The sequence below is a fragment of the Taurulus bubalis genome (genome assembly GCF_910589615.1).
Source record: "Taurulus bubalis genome assembly, chromosome: 15".
Taxonomy (NCBI): Eukaryota; Metazoa; Chordata; class Actinopteri; order Perciformes; family Cottidae; genus Taurulus; species Taurulus bubalis.
This window is the reverse complement of record NC_136603.1, coordinates 456,488-482,848: the sequence shown is the minus strand read 5'-3', so window position 1 is coordinate 482,848 and position 26,361 is coordinate 456,488. Positions and strand designations below refer to the sequence as shown.

The 26,361-nt window shown below is 48.6% G+C and overlaps 1 protein-coding gene across 1 annotated transcript; it reads right to left on the bottom strand.

Annotated features, from left to right (window-relative positions):
• slc9a5 (solute carrier family 9 member A5) lies at positions 1-26,361 on the bottom strand (the record flags this gene model as incomplete). The annotated part of the gene is made up of 16 exons (XM_079231105.1): positions 26,250-26,361; positions 17,378-17,680; positions 9,396-9,559; positions 9,247-9,325; positions 8,984-9,161; positions 8,230-8,450; positions 7,954-8,156; positions 7,507-7,596; positions 7,316-7,386; positions 6,371-6,497; positions 5,381-5,472; positions 5,134-5,260; positions 4,117-4,266; positions 3,299-3,368; positions 2,856-2,984; positions 1-596 (listed from the first exon to the last, which is right to left on the bottom strand). The coding sequence occupies exons 1-16, from the start codon at positions 26,320-26,322 to the stop codon at positions 1-3; spliced, it is 2,673 nt and encodes an 890-aa protein (XP_079087231.1). The 5' UTR covers positions 26,323-26,361.

Genomic DNA, 26,361 nt, shown 5'->3' with positions numbered 1-26,361 from the left:
TCACAGCTGGGTGGGCCCTCGGCTGTGTGGCTCTCCCCCAGCAGGAGGCGCTGTGACGAGGCTCCTCAGGTAGACGCAGGGGTTCCGCCTCCTCCCGGAGCCGGGGGCGGAGCAGGGGGCGGAGCCTGGCGGCGGCGGCGGCAGGGAGCCGGCCGGCCTCAGGGACGACATGAGAGGCTGCGTCTCCTGCAGCGCTCTTCCTCCCCGCCCTTCCTCCTCGTCGTCCTCCTCGTCCTCCTCTTCCTCCTCTTCCTTCTTCTTCTTCTTCTTCTTCTTCTCCGGGAAGCAGAAGGAGCCCTGCGGCCCGAGAGAGGAGGTGCTGCCCGGCGGCGTGTAGGAGGCGGGCCGGGCCCCTCCCGGTCGGGACAAGGCGCTCACCCGGGGGTGCAGCGGCTCGGAGGGCGCCGGCGGGGAGGAGATGCTCTCCAGAGAGGAGATGCTCTGGTCCCAGGCCTGCTGCAGGTCCACGGGGATCACCTTGGTGGCCTCCACCGACACGCAGGGGGGAGGGGAGCCCGCGCTGCCCTTCCACGGCAGGGGCCCGCCCCCACTGGGGGGGGATGGGGGACTCTGACCGCCGGCCTGAGCTGCTGGGCCTGATGGGGGACAGACGGCAGCAGGACAGTTAGACACTGGACGTCACATGACTTCAGACCGTCACATGACTTCAGACCGTCACATGACTTCAGACCGTCACATGACTTCAGACCGTCACATGACTTCAGACCGTCACATGACAGTGTGTGTGTGTGTGTGTGTGTGTGTGTGTGTGTGTGTGTGTCTGTCAGTGGTGGCCGTCAGGGCCTGTAAGTCTTCTCTGCTGGCCTAAACAGAATCACAAAGTTTTAGCTATTTTATAATTGAATAGTTTTTGACAAATACACTACATGTATTATAATTATTTTCTCATTGCACAGCTCCTGTCTTCCTCTGTTGCTCTGCCTTCAGCCTGCAGCGCTGCTTCCAGTGCAGCTGGTTTGAAGGAGAGTTTCATCCAATCAGATTTCTCTCCTGTGTCTCTATGGGAGCAAAGCAGTTAAAGCTTTAGCAGATTAAAGAACACAGAGAGGACGCTGTGGTTTATTGTCATGGACTTCAACAAATCAGATCTTTAGTTTGACAAGCTGGGCGGATTCTTTGACGTGCAGCGCCTGAGAAATGGCGTGGATGTATATGATTGGCCCAGTATGACCATTAACATGCGCTGTGATTGGTCAGTGGGGCAGCGTGACTTCTGTCAACGAAAGAAGGAGAAGAAGAAGAAGAAGAAGAAGAAGAAGAAGAAGAAGAAGAAGAAGAAGAAGAAGCAGCTAGAAGCTAGAAGCTCAGGCTAAAGCCTGAGAAACAGACTTGCTGGTGGATTTACTGATAACGTCTTTCCCACAGAGGGCTATGGAGGGTTATGTGCGTCTGATGAGTGAAATGCTGATTGTGTTCCTGTTTTTACACCTGCAGTCGTTTGTAATCATGAACAAGCCACAGCGTGTTGCTGCTGCTGGTCCCGCCTCTCCCCTCCACGGTGCAGCAGCTGCTGGAGATGTCTTGTGTGTGCAGAGTTTTAGTGCCGCCGTTTTGTTGGATTGTTTTGTGACTTTACAGGTACTAATAGGGGGTTTATACAGATGTGTATTGCTTTGTTCGAATGCCACAAGCCGACTTTGTAAGGGGTACTTATGTTGAGTTTACGTAAGTACTTAAAGGGTTATGGTATTATAGGAATTTAAATGAAGTTAAACAACCATGTGGTTGCAGAGATAATTAAAGACACGTTTAAAAAACAGTTGTCCGAGAAAGGGCAAGGGGGGAGGGGGAAGGGCTTGGTGCTGGCTTGGCTTCCAAAAGGTTAATGACGCAGCAACCTGACGGGGTTAGGCTGGTCAAGGGCTGGGATGTGTGCAGGGGCGGTTTTGCACTTTTTCATGACACGTGGGGGGCGGCACGACCACTTAAAAAAAATAAATAAATAAAAAAAATCATCTGGGCCGTAAAGCGGTTTTCTGGTGTCTATCGTGTCGCTGTGTGGGGGGTTGGCGGGTTGGCGCCCCCTGCGGCTGCTTGCTGGGGGGGGTGCCGGCTGCGGGACGTGTGTGTGGGTGCGGCGGCGCGCGGGCGGGCGGATCCACTGTGGGCTATAGGGCCGTACTCTAATGCAGTGGTACCCAATCTTATTTGAGCCGGACCGGTTTTCTGTCAGACAATATTTTCACGGACCGGCCTTCACGGTGTAGACGAAAAATATGACGTAATAAATATGACGTAATAAATATGACGTAATAAATATGACGTAGTACGACCGGCATGAATACAATTATAAAGTGCATAAAGATACACATCACCATGACGCTGCATTAGTGGAGCCCTGAGCTTGTTTCTCTGCTACGAGCCGGTCCGTCTCGGGGTGACGGGAGAAAAAGACCGAGCCCCTACGTCTGTTGTTTATGTCCAGTCTACTGACTCTACTCCGTACCTTAAACCTTTATGTCACTTTGTCACTTCATTAAAACCCGCTTCACAAAGACAGGATGTTGAAATGGAGGCAGGGTTTAGAGCTTTTTTGGCGATCTCAGTAACTCTGCCTTGATTTCAATCCAGAACACAGAGTTGTAACGGACTTTTAAGTTTCACTTTTGGGGTAACGTTAGGAACCTCTTGACATGTGTCAAGATGTTACGTTTGAGGCTACGCACAGACGGATGTATCCGGTCTTTTTTCAAAATAAAATATTTTTACGACTTTTTTTTTTACCCGGCCGGGGTGGGGGTGAGGGGGGGGATTGGGCACTCGGAGGGGGGTCTCGCACGGGGCGTAATTACATGTAGAACCGCCACTGGGTGTGTGTGTGTGTGTGTGCTCACCTGATTCAATTCGTTGTTTTGGCGTCTCGGCCTTTCGAGCTATGAAGGTGATCCCAACATCTTCCTCCTTCTCCGGGTCTGAATGTTCATCTTTCTCCTCCTCGGACTCCACAGGAACAACCACCGGGTCTGAACACACACACACACACACACACACACACACACACACACACACACACACACACACACACACACACATAATAATAATAATGTATATATTGTTCATTGTTATGTCTACAAATAATAAATCAGTTTTAATATCTAGTGTAATCTGCATGAACAAAGTACATTTATTTATTTGCCTTTATGATTCTGAATAGATTCATAATCAATAAATAGAGATTAAATAACATGAAAAACATTTGCTCTTGTTTCAGGCCTGATCAATAAAAGCGTGACATGAATCATTTGGTCAGGATCCTAAAGTAGAAGTATTCGTGTACTCTTGTCCTGCCAGCTGACGTTGCGTCTGGGTTTGTCGCCGCCGTCCTCTTTGGCGTCGGATCCTCGGCGCTGTTGAAGGAGGAATAAACTGAGTGAACCAACAGGAAGCGGCTCCAGAACCAGTAGAACCAGCAGTATACTGGGGGGACTGGTTCACAGAGACTGTGTGACCTTTAACTGGTGACCTATTAATACTGCTACTATTATTGCTACTGCTATTACTACTAATGCTAATGTTAATGCTACTGCTAATGCTACTACTAATGCTACTGCTACTACTGCTATTACTACTGTTAATGCTACTGCTAATGCTACTGCTATTACTACTAATGCTAATGTTAATGCTACTGCTACTGCTAATGCTACTGCTATTACTACTAATGCTAATGCTACTACTACTACTGCTAAAAACTACTGCTACTGCTACTACTAATGCTACCGCTAATGCTACTAATGCTATTACTAATAATGCTAATGTTAATGCTACTGCTACTACTGCTACTACTAATGCTACTGCTACCGCTACTACTAATGCTACTGCTACCGCTACCACTAATACTACTAATGCTATTACTACTACTGCTACTAATAATAATAATGCTACTACTAATGCTACTGCTACTAATGCTATTACTACTACTGCTACTACTAATAATAATGCTACTACTACTAATGTTACTACTACTGTTACTACTGCTACTGCTACTAATGCTATTACTATTACTGCTACTACTGCTACTAATAAAAATGCTAGTACTACTACTAATGCTAATGTTAATGCTACTGCTATTACTGTTACTACTACTGCTACTACTACCTTCTTGAGGCTCCGGTCCTTCTTGTGCCGTTTGTGTCGGGTGGATTTGAACGTCTCCATGCGGCTCTTCATGTTCCTCTGAAACACCTCGCGGTCCTGACGCTCCTTCTCCCCCAGAGGCATGAAGTGTCTGCTGTAGTGGGACTGATACTGGATGCACAACAATAACAACAACAACACATAAACAACAACAACAACAATAAAAACACATAAAACACACAACACGACATACACAAACCATAGACTCTCTGCAAGAAACCCTAGACTCTCTGCAAGGAACCCTTGACTCTCTGCAAGGAACCCTTGACTCTCTGCAAGGAACCCTTGACTCTCTGCAAGGAACCCTTGACTCTCTGCAAGGAACCCTAGACTCTCTGCAAGGAACCTTATGCTCTTTGTAAAGAACCTTAGACTATCTGCAAGGAACCTTAGACTCTTTGTAAGGAACCTTAGACTCACTGCAAGGAACACTAGACTCTTTGAAAGGAACCCTAGACTCTCTGCAAGGAACCTTAGACTCTCTGCAAGGAACCCTATACTCTCTGCAAGGAACCCTAGACTCTCTACAAGGAATCCTAGACTCTCTACAAGGAATCCTAGACTCTCTGCAAGGAACCCTAGCCTCCCTTTAAGGAACCCCAGACTCTCTACAAGGAACCCATGACTCTCTTTAAGGAACTCTGGACTCTCTTCAAGAAACCCCAGACTCCTAGACGATCTGCAAGGAACTCTGGACCTCTCTTCGGGATCTCTCGACTCTCTTAAATTAACCCTGAACTATGTACAAGGAATTCTAGAATCTTGTCTGCAACCCAAGACTATGTGCAAGAAACCTTGGACTCTCTTCAAGAAACTCTGGACTCTTTAAGGAAGCCTGGACTATCTGCAATAAACCCATGGCTCTCTTCAAGGAACCCTTGACCTCTTTAAGGATTCTACAACTTATTTAAGGACACAAAGAATGTCCTAGTGAACCCATCAAACGTGTGTGTGTGTTTTTGTGAGTGTGTGTGTTACCCGTCTCCTGGGTTTGTACAGGTTTCCTGTGAGGAAGTGATGCGTCTCAGTTTCTTCCTCCACTTTGGCTCCGGGGACGTTATCGATCACCTGGAGGTCCAGACACACACCGCTGCCGTTCTCACGCCTTGAACACGGCAACAACAAGTCAACAACACATCAACAACACAACAATAACCCACCAACAATAGGTCATGTGACCCACGAGGACAGTCATGTGACCCACGAGGACAGTCATGTGACTCACAGGTAGTTGGTGACATTGGTGACTTCAGGGAACGATGCTCTGCTGGCCATGGAGGGCAGAGACAGTCTGGCTGAGGTCAGGACGTTCCCCCCCTACACACACACACACACACACACACACACACGCACACACACACACACACACACACACACACACACACAGTCAATGGTGATTTATCTTCCTGTTTGTCTCAAAGACCACATTACCTGAGACCTGCTTCCAGCTGGTGTCACAGACCTGAGACCTGGTTCCATGAGACCTGGTTCCATGAGAACTGGTTCCATGAGACGTGGTTCACCTGGAGACCTGGTTCTATGAGACCTGGTTCACCTGGAGACCTGGTTCCATGAGACCTGGTTCACCTGGAGACCTGGTTCCATGAGACCTGGTTCACCTGGAGACCTGGTTCCATGAGACCTGGTTCACCTGGAAACCTGGTTCCATGAGACCTGGTTGCATGGGACCTGGTTCCATGAGACCTGGTTCCATGAGACCTGGTTCACCTGGAGACCTGGTTCCATGAGACCTGGTTCACCTGGAGACCTGGTTCCATGAGACCTGGTTCACCTGGAGACCTGGTTCCATGAGACCTGGTTCACCTGGAAACCTGGTTCCATGAGACCTGGTTGCATGGGACCTGGTTCCATGAGACCTGGTTCCATGAGACCTGGTTCACCTGGAGACCTGGTTCCATGAGACCTGGTTCACCTGGAGACCTGGTTCCATGAGACCTGGTTCACCTGGAGACCTGGTTCCATGAGACCTGGTTGCATGATACCTGGTTCCATGAGACCTGGTTCACCTGAGACCTGGTTCACCTGGAGACCTGGTTCACCTGAGACCTGGTTCACCTGGAGACCTGGTTCCATGAGACCTGGTTCACCTGGAGACCTGGTTCCATGAGACCTGGTTGCATGAGACCTGGTTCACCTGGAGACCTGGTTCCATGAGACCTGGTTCACCTGGAGACCTGGTTCCAGCTGGTCTCACCTGGTCGATGACGCTAATGGCGTCCCGGATGTTGATCTTCTGATACGCCTCCCACAGCTCACTCTTCCTGTACACTGACTTCCTCAGCAGCAGCTTACTCAGGTAATTCTTATCAAACTGTTCCCACCTGAGAGACAGGGACGGATAGACAGGTCAGGGACAGGGAGACAGGTCAGAGACAGATAGACAGGTCAGGGACAGACAGACAGGACAGGGAGACAGGACAGAGACAGATAGACAGGTCAGGGTCAGGGAGACAGGTCAGGGACAGGGAGACAGGTCAGGGACAGGGAGACAGGACAGGGTCAGGGAGACAGGTCAAGGTCAGGGGGACAGGGAGACAGGTCAGGGGGACAGGGAGACAGGACAGGGTCAGGGAGACACGTCAGGGTCAGGGAGACAGGTCAGGGACAGAGAGACCGGTCAGGGACAGGGAGACAGGTCAAGGACAGGGACAGATAGACGGGTCAGAGACAGATAGACAGGTCAGGGACAGGGAGACAGGCCAGGGAGAGGGAGACAGGTCAGGGACAGGGAGACAGGACAGGGTCAGGGAGACAGGTCAAGGTCAGGGGGACAGGGAGACAGGTCAGGGGGACAGGGAGACAGGACAGGGTCAGGGAGACCTATATTAAATAGATCACTTTATTAAATAGATCACTTTATTACGGAGATCACTTCATTAAATCACTTTATAACAGATGAGTCTCAGACTCAGATATTTAACCACGTTTGGAAACACAAGATGTTTAATCTTGTGGAGGAGGAGCTCCTCCTGCTGGCCAAGGTGGCTTATTACAACAGTCAGTTTAGTATGGATATATATATATATATATATATATATATATATATATATATATATATATATATATATATATATATATATATATATAGCGAGAGGGAACTGAGCGAGGTTTAGGGTTCAGAGTCATCAGCCTCACTCACTTGTCTCTCCAGTGGTGATACCCCTGTAGTCCTGCTATGTCTTCCACTGCTGCCAGGATGTGGTCAAAGGCCTGGAGACACAACAACAAGACAACATCATCAACAACAACAGCGACATCAACCACAGCCACAACAATATCTAGTAGTACTACTAGTACTGCTAGTAATGCTAGTACTACTCGTACACTAACCCTCTCGTGGATCTCCTCGTTGATTGTCGGCTTCCTGTTGGTTGAACGAGGAACTTTGAGCCAGTCGACGAGAGGCTTGATGGTCAGACCCTGATGAAGGAACACAGACATGATGAAGATGATGATGGTGAAGATGATGGTGAACTGAAGGAGTCTTTCCTGCTTCTCCTTCACTGCATTTCAGTTACTTTATTAATTAAGATTTTACACATGAAACAAGTGAAAAATACACATTTATTCATGAGGAAGGGACCCTGTGGTCAGAGGGGCGTGTTCATGGAACAGAAGTACCTGGAACAGGAAGTACCTTGAACAGGAAGTACCTGGAACAGGAGTACCTGGAACAGGAAGTACCTGGTACAGGAGTACCTGGAACAGGAAGTACCTGGAACAGGAGTACCTGGAACAGAAGTACCTGGAACAGGAAGTACCTGGAACAGGAAGTACCTGGAACATGACGGTGAAGAAGACCACCACAATGGTCGTGGCCACGAAGTAGTCCTTGGCCTTGACGCGCTCCCCGTCCAGCAGCACCACCAGGGCGAAGGCCACGGCGCCGCGCAGGCCGCCGTACGACATCACCACCTGGTCGATCTTGTCCAGCGGGACCAGGCGGAAGCGGTTCAGGACCCAGGTCTGCCCGATCACACCTGGAGCACAGAGGTCACTAGAGGTCAGTTGACTCGCTGCCGTTACCGCCACGCGGTCCGTGCGGGGACAAACCTGCGGCTCTGAAGACGAAGATGAAGACGAGCGTGCAGGACACCAGGCCCGTGTCCCAGGCCCACTTGGACTGGTCCACCGCTGAGATCCCCAGGAAGATGAAGATGATGGTCTCGGCGATGCTGGCCAGAGTCTTCATCGTGTACTTCACCGTGGTCCGGGACTTCTGGGAGATGTTGGCCTCCACGTATTTGTTGGCACCGATACCACAGAAGGTCATTCTGAGAAGAGACCAGAGGGCAGGGGTCGGCAACCTTTCCTATGCAAAGAGCCATTTTGTCCTATTTTCCACCAAATAAAATGTGTCTGGTGCCGCAAAAGCTATTTTATATCACAGCTTATTAAGTTTTATATATACTCCTATTCAGCAGTAGAACTGCTGCAGCAGTAGAACAGGCCTCTTGGTGAAGAGGGTCAATTTACTGGTCTACGTCCAGACCCTCAATATGGTCACGAACTCTGGGTCAAGACCCAAAGAACGAGGTCTCGGATACAAGCGGACGAAATGAGTTTCCTCTGTAGGACTCTTAGAGATAGAGTAAGGAGATGAGTTTCCTCTGTAGGACTCTTAGAGATAGAGTAAGGAGATGAGTTTCCTCTGTAGGACTCTTAGAGATAGAGTAAGGAGACGAGTTTCCTCTGTAGGACTCTTAGAGATAGAGTAAGGAGATGAGTTTCCTCATAGGACTCAGTCTTGTACTGGTCACAGTGGTCTCTCTGGTTGAACTGGTCTTAACTGGTCGGGGAGACTTACGACAGGATGGCGGACAGGGAGAAGAGCTCGGCGGTCAGGTAGGCGAGGTAGACCAGCAGGAAGACGAGGAGCGGCTCGATGATCCGGACCTTCTTGGTGAACCGAGTGATGAAGCCCAGGATGACGGCGAAGACCAGACCCACCAGAGTGCCCCCGATGCTGACGATGAGGAAGGAGGCTGCAGAGGAAGAGGAGGGAGGAAGAGTGAGGCGAGGAGGAAGAGTCCGATCGACCTCTGACTGCGTTTCTCTGCGTGAACTCACCGACTCCTTTGAAGTAATCGGCCGTCTGAACGTTCTCCACTCCGACTTCCACGAAGGAAATGTAGACCTTGTACAGAACCTGGAGACCAGAGAGATGAGAGATCAGAACCATCCTCGTCTGTGTGTGTATGTGTGTGTGTGTCACTCACCACGGTGACGGCGTCGTTAACCAGCGACTCTCCGAAGACGATGATGAAGAGCGTGTCGTTGACGTGAACCTCCTCGAACACGGCGAGCACCGCTACAGGATCCACGGCCGAGATCAAGGCTCCGAACAACAGGAAGTCCATCAGGTCAGCCTGCACACGCACATCTACACACACACACACACACACACACACACACACACACACACATCAGGTTTCTAAAGGTGTGTCGCCATGGTAACAGGCTGACCTATGACTAGGGTTGGGTAAAACCATGCGGCGGTGCCTACCGGACCGAAACGCAACACAGATTCCGGTGCTTCCTTTCCTTTCCTAACACTGAGCCGAATGAAATACTTTTTCTACACTACTCCGATGACGCCGCCCTGGCAGCAGCTAGCGATAGCCTACCATTTGTATAGCTACAGCAGCTAGCGATAGCCTACCGTTTGTATAGCTACAGTAGCTAGCTGATAGCCTACCGCTTGTATAGCTACAGTAGCCAGCTGATAGCCTACCGCTTGTATAGTTACAGTAGCCAGCTGATAGCCTACCATTTGTATAGCTAAAGTAGCTAGCTGATAGCCTACCGCTTGTATAGCTAAAGTAGCTAGCTGATAGCCTACCGCTTGTATAGCTACAGTAGCCAGCTGATAGCCTACCGTTTGTATAGCTAAAGTAGCTAGCTGATAGCCTACCGCTTGTATAGCTACAGTAGCCAGCTGATAGCCTACCGTTTGTATAGCTAAAGTAGCTAGTTGATAGCCTACGGCTTGTATATCTACAGTAGCTAGCTGATAGCCTACCGCTTGTATATCTACAGTAGCCAGCTGATAGCCTACCGTTTGTATAGCTAAAGTAGCTAGTTGATAGCCTACCGCTTGTATAGCTAAAGTAGCTAGCTGATAGCCTACCGCTTGTATAGCTAAAGTAGCTAGCTGATAGCCTACCGCTTGTATAGCTACAGTAGCCAGCTGATAGCCTACCGTTTGTATAGCTAAAGTAGCTAGTTGATAGCCTACCGCTTGTATAGCTAAAGTAGCTAGCTGATAGCCTACCGCTTGTATAGCTAAAGTAGCTAGCTGATAGCCTACCGCTTGTATAGCTACAATAGCTAGTTTGTAGTCCATAAAGCTCTCTTTGATATTAATAATGACGTGTAGTCCACAAAGCTCTCTTTGATAGTGTAAGCGACGTGGGTTTATCAGTAGGAATAAATCAGTCCAACACGTTCTGGGTTTTCCTCATAACTTTAGTCAACCCACTCCACACTCCAGCCGGCCCGTCCAGCCCCGTTTTCCCTCTCTCCCCTCTGAATTTATACTGTAGGTAAACTTACCTAACTAAAAACCAATAAAACAGGTGATGGTAATAAACAGGAGTAACAGTAAGGGTTATAACACAGAACAGCATACTTAAATTCTCTTTTTTTTTTTTTTTATGTCCATAACAGTCTTTTCCAGTACATGTTAACATGCTGTTAATCCACCAGCAGGAGAAAAAAAAAAAAAAAAAAAGTTCAGACCACAGTTCCATAACGTACTGGTGGACGCACACAGCGGCCGAACTTGGTCCTTATTCCTTCGAAAGGCAGTACTAGCGGAGACAGTCCACTGGTAGATTCTGTGAAAGTATTGTGTCCCACAGGTGTTGTGGTAGTGGCAGCCCCTTGAGATGGAGGACACACACGAGTCCGAGCCCTATCTGGAGGCACAGAGCATCTTGGTGTGGCTGGGCTCCAGTAAACATAAGGTCTGGAGCCTGAGAGTGCAGTAGGCAGTGAGGGGCCTGAGCTGTTTGCTGCTGTAGACCCTCCTACAGGTACAGGCGGATGTTTCCCATCTGACCAGGCAGAGCGATAAGGTTTCAGGCGGTTGTAGTGAATGACCTTTGGCTTAGCTCTCGGATCCCGCTGGTCTAACAGTTCATAGTCCACTCCGATGTCACCACTGCCCGAGCCTAACCTTCGCAGTATTTTGAACGGGCCCGACCACTTAGGTGACAACTTCTGTCTAGCAAGGGCTGGAAGGTCAACCCACACCAAGTCACCCGGCTCATAGGCTGAGTGTTTCATCTGACGATCATAGTAGTGCTTTTGTTGAGCACCTGCTGCCTCAATGTTTTGTGCAACAGAGTGAAACGCAGCACACAGTCTCCTTACAATAGAATTGGCATATTCACTCGGAGTACCTGGAGTGGCATTTGAAACTCCTGGGGAGTCCCCAAGCAGGACATCAGCAGGCAGACGGGCTTCTCTACCATGTGCCAGAGAGAAAGGTGTGTGTTTGGTGGGCGAGTGAACACTGGTGTTATATGCAAATTCAACCTGTTTCAGGTGGTCGTCCCATTCACCTCCTGTGGTGTGTAGGTATTTTGCCAACTGGTCCTTGGTAGTCCTGTTTGCCCGTTCCACCATGCCATCTGACATGGCATGATATGGGGATGTCCGTGTTTTGTGTATTCCCAGGCGGGAACACAGGTCTTTGACAAGATTCAAACTGACGGCCTTGGTCAGTATGCAAACTTTGAGGGACACCGTGGTGGCTGATGTAATCTTCAAACAAACATTTAGCCACAGTGGTTGCTCGTTGATCAGAAAGCGCATACAAGTTGAGGTACTTTGTAAAATAGTCCATTACAACAAGTACATAGCGATTACCACGGTGAGTAAGTGGCAACTCCGTCAGATCTGCTGCAATCTTCTCAAACGGCCGAGATGTGATTATGTTTTGCATAGGGGCCCGTTGGTGTGGCGTTTGTGGTCGCCGCGCTTCACAGGCTGTACATTCAAGGCACCATTGAGTTATGTCACGTGTTATGTGAGGCCAATAGCATCTGGCATGTGCCCCATGCAATGTCTTCTGCGCACTGAAGTGTCCAGAGAGTGAGTGACCATGTAATGTTTGCAATACCTCCTTCTGCAAACTACTGGGGACTACAGTCTGTAAAACAAGGTCACCTGGTGGAGGTCTGACTCTGCGACATAAGAGACCATCAACAAGGCGGAGCTTAGGAAACTCTCGCCAATACTCTCATTTCTGGTGAGGCTGCTTTAACGTTCGAAAATGGCGGCCTACTGTCAGTCAACACCCAGTTCCTGATAATTTGCAACACAGGATTAGCTTTTTGAGCTTGGATGAGATACTGTCTGTTCATAGTCAGGGGTGAATTGTCCATAGTTACCGCTGCAATACCTGGTGAAGTAGACTGCGCGTGTGATATTATGTCTGCAGTAGGTGAGGTAGTGAGGGCAGACTCTGAGCAGGATGCCAGATCAGTGGTTGAAATCTGTGACTCTGCCTTGTCTGTTTGAGTGTGAATTGAAACAAATCTCACCTGATTGGCTGCAACCATAGTGGTAGGGGTGGTTTCTCCAGCTGTCAGGGGACGACGGGACATAGAATCAGCATTGGCGTGTTTAGTTCCTTGTCGATATTCAATTGTCCATTCATAGGGGTCAATTTCCAAAGCCCACCTTGCCCTGCGACCTGTAGGATCACAATCCAGAGGCATCTTCCTCAAGGAAAGAAGGGGTTTGTGGTCTGTGATGATGCGAAAGAGTTGGCCTGTTAGATACTGGCGAAAGTGCCGGATGGACCATACGATAGCCCACAATTCCCTGTCAAATGGAGACCACCGTTTCTCTGTTTTTGTCAAAACACGACTGCCATAAGCAATGACATTTTCCATGTTATCCCCATTCACCTGAGATAGAACGCATCCAATGGCTGTGCTGGATGCATCTGTGAAGAGCAGAAACTCATGTGAGAAATCTGGATAGGAGAGGATGGGTGTGTCACACAGAGTATGACGGAGGCTTTCAAATGCGCTCTGTTCAACCTCAGTCCATAGAAATGTCTTTCCTTTTTGAGTGAGAGCATGCAGGGGCTCTGACATTTTTGCAAACTCATAAATGAAACGCCGATAATAAGAGCACAGCCCAAGGAATGCTCTGACTTCAGTAGGGTTTTTGGGAGCAGGCCAGTCTCTCACTTTTTCAATGTTTTTTGGGTCAGGTTTTAGTCCTGCAGGTGAGACGACATGTCCCAAAAATGTCACTTCTTGTACTGCAAAACTGCATTTTGAGGGTTTGAGATTAGCGGCGATCAAACACCTCTCTCAAATGCTGAAGATGGACAGCGAAACTGGGGCTATACACAATAATGTCATCAAGGTATACTAGACATGTTTTCCATGAGAGACCTTGTAACACCAGCTGCATCAGATGTTGGGAAGTGGGCGGTGCATTTACCAAGCCCATTGGCATCATACAAAACTGGTAAAGTCCTCGTCCTGTTGTGAAAGCAGTCTTTGCTTTGTCCTGTTCCTCGAGCTGCACCTGCCAAAACCCAGATGAGAGATCCATCGTGCTGAACACTGCTGAGCCTCTGAGTGCATCCAGGGTGTCGTCTGTTCTGGGCAAAGGGTGTGCATCTTTTACTGTGACTGCATTCAAGCCTCTGTAATCTACACAAAATCGCCATGTGCCTTTTTCCTGACCATCACCACAGGTGCTGCCCAAGGGCTGTTACTCATTTCCACGATTCCTTTTTCCAACATCTCCTCGACATGTGATTGGATCAATGTTTGCATTTTCGGAGAAGTACGATATGCACGCTTCCTAACTGGGGGTGCATCTTTTGTGTAGATGTTATGTTTGACCATGTCTGTATTACCAAAGTCTGTGCTGGTTTTACTGAAGACATCATGGTAAGACGAGAGCAAGTTGTGTAGGTCGGAACTCTCTGCATTTGTCAGATCTCCACACTTGACATCAATAGGCAGCTTGGTTGGCTTGGTGACATTAGTTGGTTGGCTGGATGGCTCTACTGGGCAGGTGAACACATTACATACAGGAGCTGAATCCTCACTTATGTCAGTGTCTGCTGACACTGGAGTAAACTGTCCTAACTGCAGACCTGAATGTAGTACCATAGGGGTGGGTGTGGGGTTGATGATGCGCACAACAGTACAGCCATTTTCAGCAATACAATGTGCAGGCAACTGCCACACCAGCCATATCTGGTTGCCGGGGTTCAAGGCAGCCACTGTAACTGCTCGTAAGGCCTGCATTGATTACAGGGGAAATCAGGGCAACTTTGCAAATCATTTCACAACGTGGGGGAATAGTTATGTTCTCCATTATTTGTGCTGTACAACTAGCAGGTGCCAGATCACTTCTTCTAAGTAGGGGCAGGACCTCATCACCTAGATAGCATAGCCCTCTCCCCATGTCTAAAATAACATTGTGAGGAGTGAGAAAGTCACAACCTAATATAAAGCCTTGAGTTACATTTCTGATGACGTGTACTTCATGTTGTAGAGTTTGAGACCCTAGCTTAAAGGTGACATCTACCATACCTAATGTATCCAAGCTTTGGCCAGTCACAGCTTGTGACATAATGAACTTCTTTTTGCCAGAGAAGGCATTGACATTTTGGTCCGCTCACTTATAAATGAGATTGTAGAGCCTGTATCTAGCATGACGTGCATATCAGTGCCTTCAGCAATACCATTTACATAGGAGGTGACAGCTTTATTTACAGTGGCGTCAGTCAGGGGAATTTTTATATCTGTAATCCCACTAGGGGTTGTCTGTTGTCGGATGTTGTCTGTTATTTCAGTGTGGCCGACCTCTGGGGCTTCCAGGGGAGCAGCTGATGGGTGCCCCGCATCATCAGCTAATGTCCGTTTCCCTGTTCCAATCTACCATGATCTTTGTAATCAGTGTTGGTGGAGCACTGCTGGCCTTTGTCCTCATACTCTTGGAATGACACATGTCTGGGAGAGGGACTTGGGCTACGGCGACGCGAGTCATAGCGGTGTCTGCTGGGAGAAGTTTGTCTCCATCTCCTTTCCCCATGGGGGTCACAGGCATGGGCTGAATAGTGAGCGTCTCTGTAAGGCTGTCGGTACTGGTCAGGTTCTCTGCGGGTGAAATCCTGATGGTGACGGTTTACATGAGGGTAACGTTCCGGAGAAGAATGATGTGAACATGAATATCTGGATGGGGAATGCCCATAGCCATGCATGAGTTCCATGCATTTGTGGGTCTATCTGGGCTCCTCCCATGTGGTGAGGGTGACCTACGAGGACGCACCTGCATGTTCCTTTCCACATGGAGCCCACTACTTTGTTCATCCATCTTCAGTTTCAGAGCACTCAGATCATTACTTAAATATTTTACAGTAGTAGTCAGATTCTGGAGAGCTTTTCTGAGTTCAGGGTCATTTTCACCAACTGAATGTACTGACTGCGTTGGCCCAACATCTCTGAATGTGACATTAGCTGGGGACACGGGCATTACCAATCTTGCGGCTTGACGAGCCCGCTCAGCTTGGGAGGCAACTTCACAAGCTTCGGTGAAAGTTTTCACTCCTCTTTCATGACACTTCACTTGAAGCTCTTGATCCAGGCCAGCAATAAAGCGAGACATTTTCATATACTCTGAAGCTTTATGTTCAAACTCAGGAAAAGCTTCTTTGACCAGCCTGCACACATCCACAGCATAAACCTCCATTGCTTCATTAGGCATTCTTTGACGGGCATTAGGGAATGCTTGAAATTATGCTATTATATCCTTTTGGCCAAAAGCTGTCTGCAAATGCCTCTTTGTTTCAGCAAAAGACCTCTGAGTTTCCCGAGGCAGATTATCCCAAACAATGAACAGTTCTGGCGGTAGTCTCGTCGGTAGCTCATCTGCTAACACGGTCCTCAAATCCACACCACTGTCCTTGTAACGGGCTTCTTGAATTACCTCGTAGCGGCGAATCCACAGTTGAAAAGACTCACGGCCATCGTTGTGAAAGGGCGGCGGTAAAGCAATGCCCCGTGGCGCTCTGCTGGACGGCGGCACAACTGGCGTTGGAGCTCCAGCTGAGCTCGTGCTCGCTGGTGGCTGACCAGCGGAGAGTGATTCCTCATCAGACATGACGAGTTTTCTTCCTCCTCTTTTCTTTAGCTGTCGTACGGAACTAGACGACCCGGGAGACGGTTTCTAAACTCACTTGAAGCTAACAAGCGGAAGAGGAAAAAAAAAACAAATGAAATAACCACACTGATGGGGTAAAAGACTAGCTGGCTCACTGTATCTCAAGCTAAGCTAAGCTAGCGGGTAGCGTCGTTAGCCTTTAGCTTCAGCTACTGACAAAGTTGAGCAGAATCCCAAGGGACGATATTCCACCAGAGGACAAATCCCACCGCTGCCACCAGTGTAAGCGACGTGGGTTTATCAGCAGGAATAAATCAGTCCAACACGTTCTGGGTTTTCCTCATAACTTTAGTCAACCCACTCCACACTCCAGCCGGCCCGTCCAGCCCCGTTTTCCCTCTCTCCCCTCTCCTCTTCTTCTCCCTCACTTTACCTTCTCACCTCCAGACGCCCGAACAGCGCCGACTAGTGGTCATAACTAATACATGTAATTAACTTTACGTCATACAATTTCACTCTTACAATATTAATAATGACGTGTAGTCCATAAAGCTCTCTTTGATATTAATGATGACGTGTAGTCCTGACGTGTATAGTATACTTTAAACAGTTAATATATTGTTCAATTTGAAGATTTATTTTGCCTTGGCAATAAGAAAAGCCTTTCTTATTGTTATAAAAGTATCGTTATAAAAGTATCGTTTTCGCTCCGGTATCATTTTAAAGTATCGTTATAAAAGTATCGTTTTCGCTCCGGTATCATTTTAAAGTATCGTTATAAAAGTATCGTTTTAGCTCCGGTATCATTTTAAAGTATCGTTATAAAAGTATCGTTTTCGCTCCGGTATCATTTTAAAGTATCGTTATAAAAGTATCGTTTTAGCTCCGGTATCATTTTAAAGTATCGTTATAAAAGTATCGTTTTCGCTCCGGTATCATTTTAAAGTATCGTTATAAAAGTATCGTTTTCGCTCCGGTATCATTTTAAAGTATCGTTATAAAAGTATCGTTTTCGCTCCGGTATCAGGAAAAGCCCAAAGATGCCCATCCCTACCGATGACGCCCAGCAGCTTGGCGGCGTACAGGCAGAAGCCCGTGCAGAAGGCGTTCCACAGCGTTCCCACCACGGCGTACGTCAGGATGGCGCCCAGGTTGTCGAAGAAGAGGCGGGCCGGCATGAAGTACCCGGCGTCGCCCACGATGGTGGGCAGCAGGAAGAGGAAGAAGAGGGCGGGCTCTAGCTGGTACAGCTGCTTCTTATTGGCTACGAGGACGACCCCGCCCAAAACCAGACCCAGCAAGATCAGCATGCAGCTCTCCGGGACCACCGTGGTGAACCGCTGAGAGAAGTGGAACACTGCAGGACGAGAGACAAGAGACGAGAGACAAGGGACAAGGGACAAGAGACGAGGGACGAGAGACGAGAGAGAGACAAGGGACGAGGGACAAGAGACAAGAGACAAGAGAGAGACAAGGGACGAGAGACGAGGGACGAGGGACAAGAGACGAGAGACGAGGGACAAGAGACGAGAGACGAGGGACGAGGGACGAGAGACGAGAGACGAGGGACGAGGGACAAGAGACAAGAGACAAGAGAGAGACAAGGGACGAGAGACGAGGGACAAGAGACAAGAGAGAGACAAGGGACGAGAGACGAGGGACGAGGGACGAGGGACGAGAGACGAGGGACGAGGGACAAGAGACGAGAGAGAGACAAGGGACGAGGGACAAGAGACAAGAGACAAGAGAGAGACAAGGGACGAGAGACGAGGGACGAGGGACGAGAGACGAGAGACGAGGGACGAGGGACAAGAGACGAGAGACGAGGGACAAGAGACGAGAGACGAGGGACGAGGGACGAGAGACGAGAGACGAGGGACGAGGGACAAGAGACAAGAGACAAGAGAGAGACAAGGGACGAGAGACAAGAGACAAGAGACAAGAGAGAGACGAGGGACGAGGGACAAGAGACGAGAGACGAGGGACAAGAGACGAGAGACGAGGGACGAGGGACGAGAGACGAGAGACGAGGGACGAGGGACAAGAGACAAGAGACAAGAGAGAGACAAGGGACGAGAGACAAGAGAGAGACAAGGGACGAGAGACAAGAGACAAGAGAGAGACAAGGGACGAGAGACAAGAGACAAGAGAGAGACAAGGGACGAGGGACAAGAGACAAGAGAGAGACAAGGGACGAGAGACAAGAGAGAGACAAGGGACGAGGGACAAGAGACAAGAGAGAGACAAGGGACGAGAGACAAGAGACAAGAGACAAGAGAGAGACAAGGGACGAGAGACAAGAGAGAGACAAGGGACGAGAGACAAGAGAGAGACAAGGGACGAGAGACAAGAGACAAGAGACAAGCGAGAGACAAGGGACGAGAGACAAGAGAGAGACAAGGGACGAGAGACAAGAGACAAGAGAGAGACAAGGGACGAGAGACAAGAGACAAGAGAGAGACAAGGGACGAGAGACAAGAGAGAGACAAGGGACGAGAGACAAGAGACAAGAGAGAGACAAGGGACGAGAGACAAGAGACAAGAGACAAGAGAGAGACAAGGGACGAGAGACGAGGGACGAGGGACGAGGGACGAGAGACGAGGGACGAGGGACAAGAGACGAGAGACGAGGGACAAGAGACGAGAGACGAGGGACGAGGGACGAGAGACGAGAGACGAGGGACAAGAGACAAGAGAGAGACAAGGGACGAGAGACAAGAGACAAGAGACAAGAGAGAGACAAGGGACGAGAGACGAGGGACGAGGGACGAGGGACGAGGGACAAGAGACGAGAGACGAGGGACAAGAGACAAGAGACAAGAGAGAGACAAGGGACGAGAGACAAGAGACAAGAGAGAGACAAGGGACGAGGGACAAGAGACAAGAGACAAGAGAGAGACAAGGGACGAGAGACAAGAGACAAGAGACAAGAGAGAGACAAGGGACGAGAGACGAGGGACGAGGGACGAGGGACGAGGGACAAGAGACGAGAGACGAGGGACGAGGGACAAGAGACAAGAGACAAGAGAGAGACAAGGGACGAGAGACAAGAGACAAGAGACAAGAGAGAGACAAGGGACGAGAGACAAAGAGACAAGAGAGATACAAGGGACGAGAGACAAGAGAGAGACAAGGGACGAGAGACAAGAGAGAGACAAGGGACGAGAGACAAGAGAGAGACAAGGGACGAGAGACAAGAGACAAGAGAGAGACAAGGGACGAGAGACAAGAGACAAGAGAGAGACAAGGGACGAGAGACAAGAGAGAGACAAGGGACGAGAGACAAGAGAGAGACAAGGGACAAGAGACAAGGGACAAGGGACAAGAGACGAGGGACGAGAGACGAGAGACAAGAGAGAGACAAGGGACGAGAGACAAGAGACAAGAGACAAGAGAGAGACAAGGGACGAGAGACGAGGGACGAGGGACAAGAGACGAGAGACGAGGGACGAGAGACGAGGGACGAGGGACGAGGGACAAGAGACGAGAGACGAGGGACGAGAGACGAGGGACAAGAGACGAGAGACAAGGGACGAGGGACAAGAGACGAGAGACGAGGGACAAGAGACGAGAGACGAGGGACAAGAGACGAGAGACGAGGGACGAGAGACGAGGGACAAGAGACGAGAGACGAGGGACAAGAGACGAGGGACGAGGGACAAGAGACGAGAGACGAGGGACAAGAGACGAGAGACGAGGGACGAGGGACAAGAGACGAGAGACGAGGGACAAGAGACGAGAGACAAGAGACGAGAGACGAGGGACAAGAGACGAGAGACGAGGGACGAGGGACAAGAGACGAGGGACAAGAGACGAGAGACAAGAGACGAGAGACGAGGGACAAGAGACGAGAGACGAGGGACAAGAGACGAGGGACAAGAGACGAGAGACGAGGGACAAGAGACGAGAGACAAGGGACGAGAGACGAGGGACAAGAGACGAGAGACGAGGGACAAGAGACGAGGGACAAGAGACGAGAGACGAGGGACGAGGGACAAGAGACGAGGGACAAGAGACGAGAGACGAGGGACGAGGGACAAGAGACGAGGGACAAGAGACGAGGGACAAGAGACGAGAGACGAGGGACAAGAGACGAGGGACGAGGGACAAGAGACGAGAGACAAGGGACGAGAGACGAGGGACAAGAGACGAGAGACGAGGGACAAGAGACGAGGGACGAGGGACAAGAGACGAGAGACGAGGGACAAGAGACGAGGGACAAGAGACGAGAGACAAGGGACGAGAGACGAGGGACAAGAGACGAGAGACGAGGGACGAGGGACAAGAGACGAGAGACGAGGGACAAGAGACGAGGGACAAGAGACGAGAGACGAGGGACAAGAGACGAGGGACAAGAGACGAGAGACGAGGGACGAGGGACAAGAGACGAGAGACGAGGGACAAGAGACGAGAGACGAGGGACAAGAGACGAGAGACGAGAGACGAGGGACAAGAGACGAGAGACAAGGGACGAGAGACGAGGGACAAGAGACGAGAGACGAGGGACAAGAGACGAGGGACGAGGGACAAGAGACGAGAGACGAGGGACAAGAGACGAGGAACAAGAGACGAGAGACGAGGGACAAGAGACGAGAGACGAGGGACAAGAGACGAGGGACAAGAGACGAGAGACAAGGGACGAGAGACGAGGGACAAGAGACGAGAGACGAGGGACGAGGGACAAGAGACGAGAGACGAGGGACAAGAGACGAGAGACAAGAGACGAGAGACGAGGGACAAGAGACGAGAGACGAGGGACGAGGGACAAGAGACGAGGGACAAGAGACGAGGGACAAGAGACGAGAGACGAGGGACAAGAGACGAGAGACGAGGGACAAGAGACGAGGGACAAGGGACGAGAGACGAGGGACAAGAGACGAGAGACGAGGGACGAGGGACAAGAGACGAGAGACGAGGGACAAGAGACGAGGGACAAGAGACGAGAGACGAGGGACAAGAGACGAGGGACAAGAGACGAGAGACGAGGGACGAGGGACAAGAGACGAGGGACAAGAGACGAGAGACAAGGGACGAGAGACGAGGGACAAGAGACGAGAGACGAGGGACAAGAGACGAGGGACGAGGGACAAGAGACGAGAGACAAGGGACGAGAGACGAGGGACGAGAGACGAGGGACAAGAGACGAGAGACAAGGGACGAGAGACGAGGGACAAGAGACGAGAGACGAGGGACGAGGGACAAGAGACGAGAGACGAGGGACAAGAGACGAGAGACGAGGGACAAGAGACGAGGGACGAGGGACAAGAGACGAGAGACGAGGGACAAGAGACGAGGGACAAGAGACGAGGGACAAGAGACGAGAGACGAGGGACAAGAGACGAGAGACGAGGGACAAGAGACGAGAGACGAGGGACAAGAGACGAGGGACAAGAGACGAGAGACGAGGGACAAGAGACGAGGGACGAGGGACAAGAGACGAGAGACGAGGGACAAGAGACGAGGGACAAGAGACGAGAGACGAGGGACAAGAGACGAGGGACGAGGGACAAGAGACGAGAGACGAGGGACAAGAGACGAGGGACAAGAGACGAGAGACGAGGGACAAGAGACGAGGGACAAGAGACGAGAGACGAGGGACAAGAGACGAGGGACGAGGGACAAGAGACGAGAGACGAGGGACAAGAGACGAGGGACAAGAGACGAGAGACGAGGGACAAGAGACGAGGGACAAGAGACGAGAGACGAGGGACAAGAGACGAGGGACGAGGGACAAGAGACGAGAGACGAGGGACAAGAGACGAGGGACAAGAGACGAGAGACGAGGGACGAGGGACAAGAGGAGTGTGGTCATCCATCATGTCCACATCAAAGCTTCCGCACACGCACGTGCACACTCACACACTCACACACACACACACACACACACACACACACACACACACACACACACACACACACACACACACACACACACACACACACACACACACACACACACACACACCCTCCCCCTCACCAGACCAGCACCAGAACAGGAACATAAGCGTCTGATTGTTCTAAGTCTCTTTGAGCTCCATTAACACAGGTTCCTTCATCTTCATCACAGAGTTCATTCTCTACAGCAGCAGATGGAGATTCATCCGCCGCTGAAAGTAGTCCCAACAAAGTGTCTACATCTTCCTCTAAAACTAAAAACTAAATGTAATGAAATATAATATTACATTGAATTATATTACTTTATATGACTTTATATTACATTATCTGACATTATATTACTTTATATTACATTATATTATATTATATTATGTTATGTTATATTATATTATATTATCTTATGTTATATTATATTATATTATGTTATATTATATTATATTATATTATATTATATTATATTATGTTTTGTTATATTATATTATGTTATTTAATATTATCTTATGTTATATTTTATTATATTATATAATATTGTATTATATTATGTTCTATTATATTATATTATATAATATTATATTATGTAATATTATATTATGTTATATAATATTATATTGTATTATGTTCTATTATATTATGTTATATTATATTATATTATATCATGTTGTATTAAATTATGTTATATGAGGAGAGAGGAAGAGGAGAGGAGGAAGAAGAGGAGGAGGAGGAGGAGTTCTGCTGCTCTGCTTCAAGTTCATTTACTATGAATCATCTACATCTTCTTATGATTTATTTATTTATTTAAAAGATGTTTTCATCTGGTAAGAATCTCACTCTGTCTGCAAAACAGAGGACGAAGACGAAAGAGTTCCAGAAGTGATGTCCTACTGGTTCTGTGTCTCTACTGGTTCTACTGGTTCTGTGTCTCTACTGGTTCTACTGGTTCTGTGTCTCTACTGGTTCTACTGGTTCTGCTGGTTCTATGTCTCTACTGGTTCTACTGGTTCTGTGTCTCTACTGGTTCTACTGGTTCTGTGTCTCTACTGGTTCTACTGGTTCTGTGTCTCTACTGGTTCTACTGGTTCTGCTGGTTCTATGTCTCTACTGGTTCTACTGGTTCTGTGTCTCTACTGGTTATGTGTCTCTACTGGTTCTACTGGTTCTGTGTCTCTACTGATTCTACTGGTTCTGTGTCTCTACTGGTTCTACTGGTTCTGCTGGTTCTATGTCTCTACTGGTTCTTCTGGTTCTGTGTCTCTACTGGTTCTACTGGTTCTGTGTCTCTACTGGTTCTGTGTCTCTACTGGTTCTACTGGTTCTGTGTCTCTACTGATTCTACTGGTTCTGTGTCTCTACTGGTTCTGTGTCTCTACTGGTTCTACTGGTTCTGTGTCTCTACTGGTTCTACTGGTTCTGTGTCTCTACTGGTTCTGTGTCTCTACTGGTTCTACTGGTTCTGTGTCTCTACTGGTTCTATGTCTCTACTGGTTCTACTGGTTCTATGTCTCTACTGGTTCTACTGGTTCTGTGTCTCTACTGATTCTACTGGTTCTGTGTCTCTACTGGTTCTATGTCTCTACTGGTTCTACTGGTTCTGTGTCTCTACTGATTCTACTGGTTCTGTGTCTCTACTGGTTCTACTGGTTCTGTGTCTCTACTGATTCTACTGGTTCTGTGTCTCTACTGGTTCTACTGGTTCTGTGTCTCTACTGATTCTACTGGTTCTGTGTCTCTACTGGTTCTATGTCTCTACTGGTTCTACTGGTTCTGTGTCTCTACTGGTTCTACTGGTTCTATGTCTCTACTGGTTCTACTGGTTCTGTGTCTCTACTGGTTCTACTGGTTCTGTGTCTCTACTGGTTCTATGTCTCTACTGGTTCTACTGGTTCTGTGTCTCTACTGGTTCTATGTCTCTACTGGTTCTACTGGTTCTGTGTCTCTACTGATTCTACTGGTTCTGTGTCTCTACTGGTTCTACTGGTTCTGTGTCTCTACTGATTCTACTGGTTCTGTGTCTCTACTGATTCTACTGGTTCTGTGTCTCTACTGGTTCTATGTCTCTACTGGTTCTACTGGTTCTGTGTCTCTACTGGTTCTACTGGTTCTATGTCTCTACTGGTTCTACTGGTTCTGTGTCTCTACTGGTTCTACTGGTTCTGTGTCTCTACTGGTTCTATGTCTCTACTGGTTCTACTGGTTCTGTGTCTCTACTGGTTCTATGTCTCTACTGGTTCTACCGGTTCTGTGTCTCTACTGGTTCTACTGGTTCTATGTCTCTACTGGTTCTACTGGTTCTGTGTCTCTACTGGTTCTACTGGTTCTATGTCTCTACTGGTTCTACTGGTTCTGTGTCTCTACTGGTTCTACTGGTTCTATGTCTCTACTGATTCTACTGGTTCTGTGTCTCTACTGGTTCTACTGGTTCTATGTCTCTACTGGTTCTGTGTCTCTATTGATTCTACTGGTTCTGTGTCTCTATTGATTCTACTGGTTCTGTGTCTCTACTGGTTCTACTGGTTCTATGTCTCTACTGGTTCTACTGGTTCTGCTGGTTCTATGTCTCTACTGGTTCTACTGGTTCTATGTCTCTACTGGTTCTACTGGTTCTTCTGGTTCTGTGTCTCTACTGGTTCTACTGGTTCTATGTCTCTACTGGTTCTACTGGTTCTGTGTCTCTACTGGTTCTACTGGTTATGTGTCTCTACTGATTCTACTGGTTCTGTGTCTCTACTGGTTCTGTGTCTCTACTGGTTCTACTGGTTCTATGTATCTACTGGTTCTACTGGTTCTGTGTCTCTACTGGTTCTACTGGTTCTATGTCTCTACTGGTTCTACTGGTTCTGTGTCTCTACTGATTCTACTGGTTCTGTGTCTCTACTGATTCTACTGGTTCTGTGTCTCTACTGGTTCTACTGGTTCTGTGTCTCTATTGATTCTACTGGTTCTGTGTCTCTACTGGTTCTACTGGTTCTGTGTCTCTATTGATTCTACTGGTTCTGTGTCTCTACTGGTTCTACTGGTTCTGTGTCTCTATTGATTCTACTGGTTCTGTGTCTCTACTGGTTCTGTGTCTCTACTGGTTCTGTGTCCTTATTGATTCTACTGGTTCTGTGTCTCTACTGGTTGTGTGTCTCTACTGATTCTACTGGTTCTGTGTCTCTACTGATTCTACTGGTTCTGTGTCTCTACTGGTTCTGTGTCTCTATTGATTCTACTGGTTCTGTGTCTCTACTGGTTCTACTGGTTCTGTGTCTCTATTGATTCTACTGGTTCTGTGTCTCTACTGGTTCTGTGTCTCTACTGGTTCTGTGTCCTTATTGATTCTACTGGTTCTGTGTCTCTACTGGTTGTGTGTCTCTACTGATTCTACTGGTTCTGTGTCTCTACTGATTCTACTGGTTCTGTGTCTCTACTGGTTCTGTGTCTCTATTGATTCTACTGGTTCTGTGTCTCTACTGGTTCTGTGTCTCTACTGATTCTACTGGTTCTGTGTCTCTACTGGTTCTGTGTCTCTACTGATTCTACTGGTTCTGTGTCTCTACTGGTTCTGTGTCTCTACTGGTTCTGTGTCTCTATTGATTCTACTGGTTCTGTGTCTCTACTGGTTCTACTGGTTCTGTGTCTATTGATTCTACTGGTTCTGTGTCTCTACTGGTTCTACTGGTTCTGTGTCTCTACTGGTTCCCTAAAGAAGACCAGTAAGGGATCTACTGGTTCTACCGGTTTTACTGGTTCTATGGGTTCTACTGGTTCTACTGGAGGTCCAGGTCGTTCTCTGATCAATAACGATTACAATACCAGTATTCATGTTTGTATCAGAAACCAGCAGTAGAAACCAGTAGAAACCAGTATGTATCAGAAACCAGTAGAAACAGGTCATCTGCAGACGTTTTACTTCACTGATTCATCAAACTTCCAATTAATCAGATGTACTTCCTGAACTCTGGTCCCTATACCAGTACTGGTCCGGTCTAGACCCAACACACACACACACACACACACACACACACACACACACACACACACACTGGACTTACGGATCTTGGCCACACTGGCCACCAGCAGCCAGGTGGCGATGATGTAGGGGGTCTGCACGTAGCTCCACTCCATCTGGACCACCCGGTACCCGGATCCGTGACCTGGATCCTC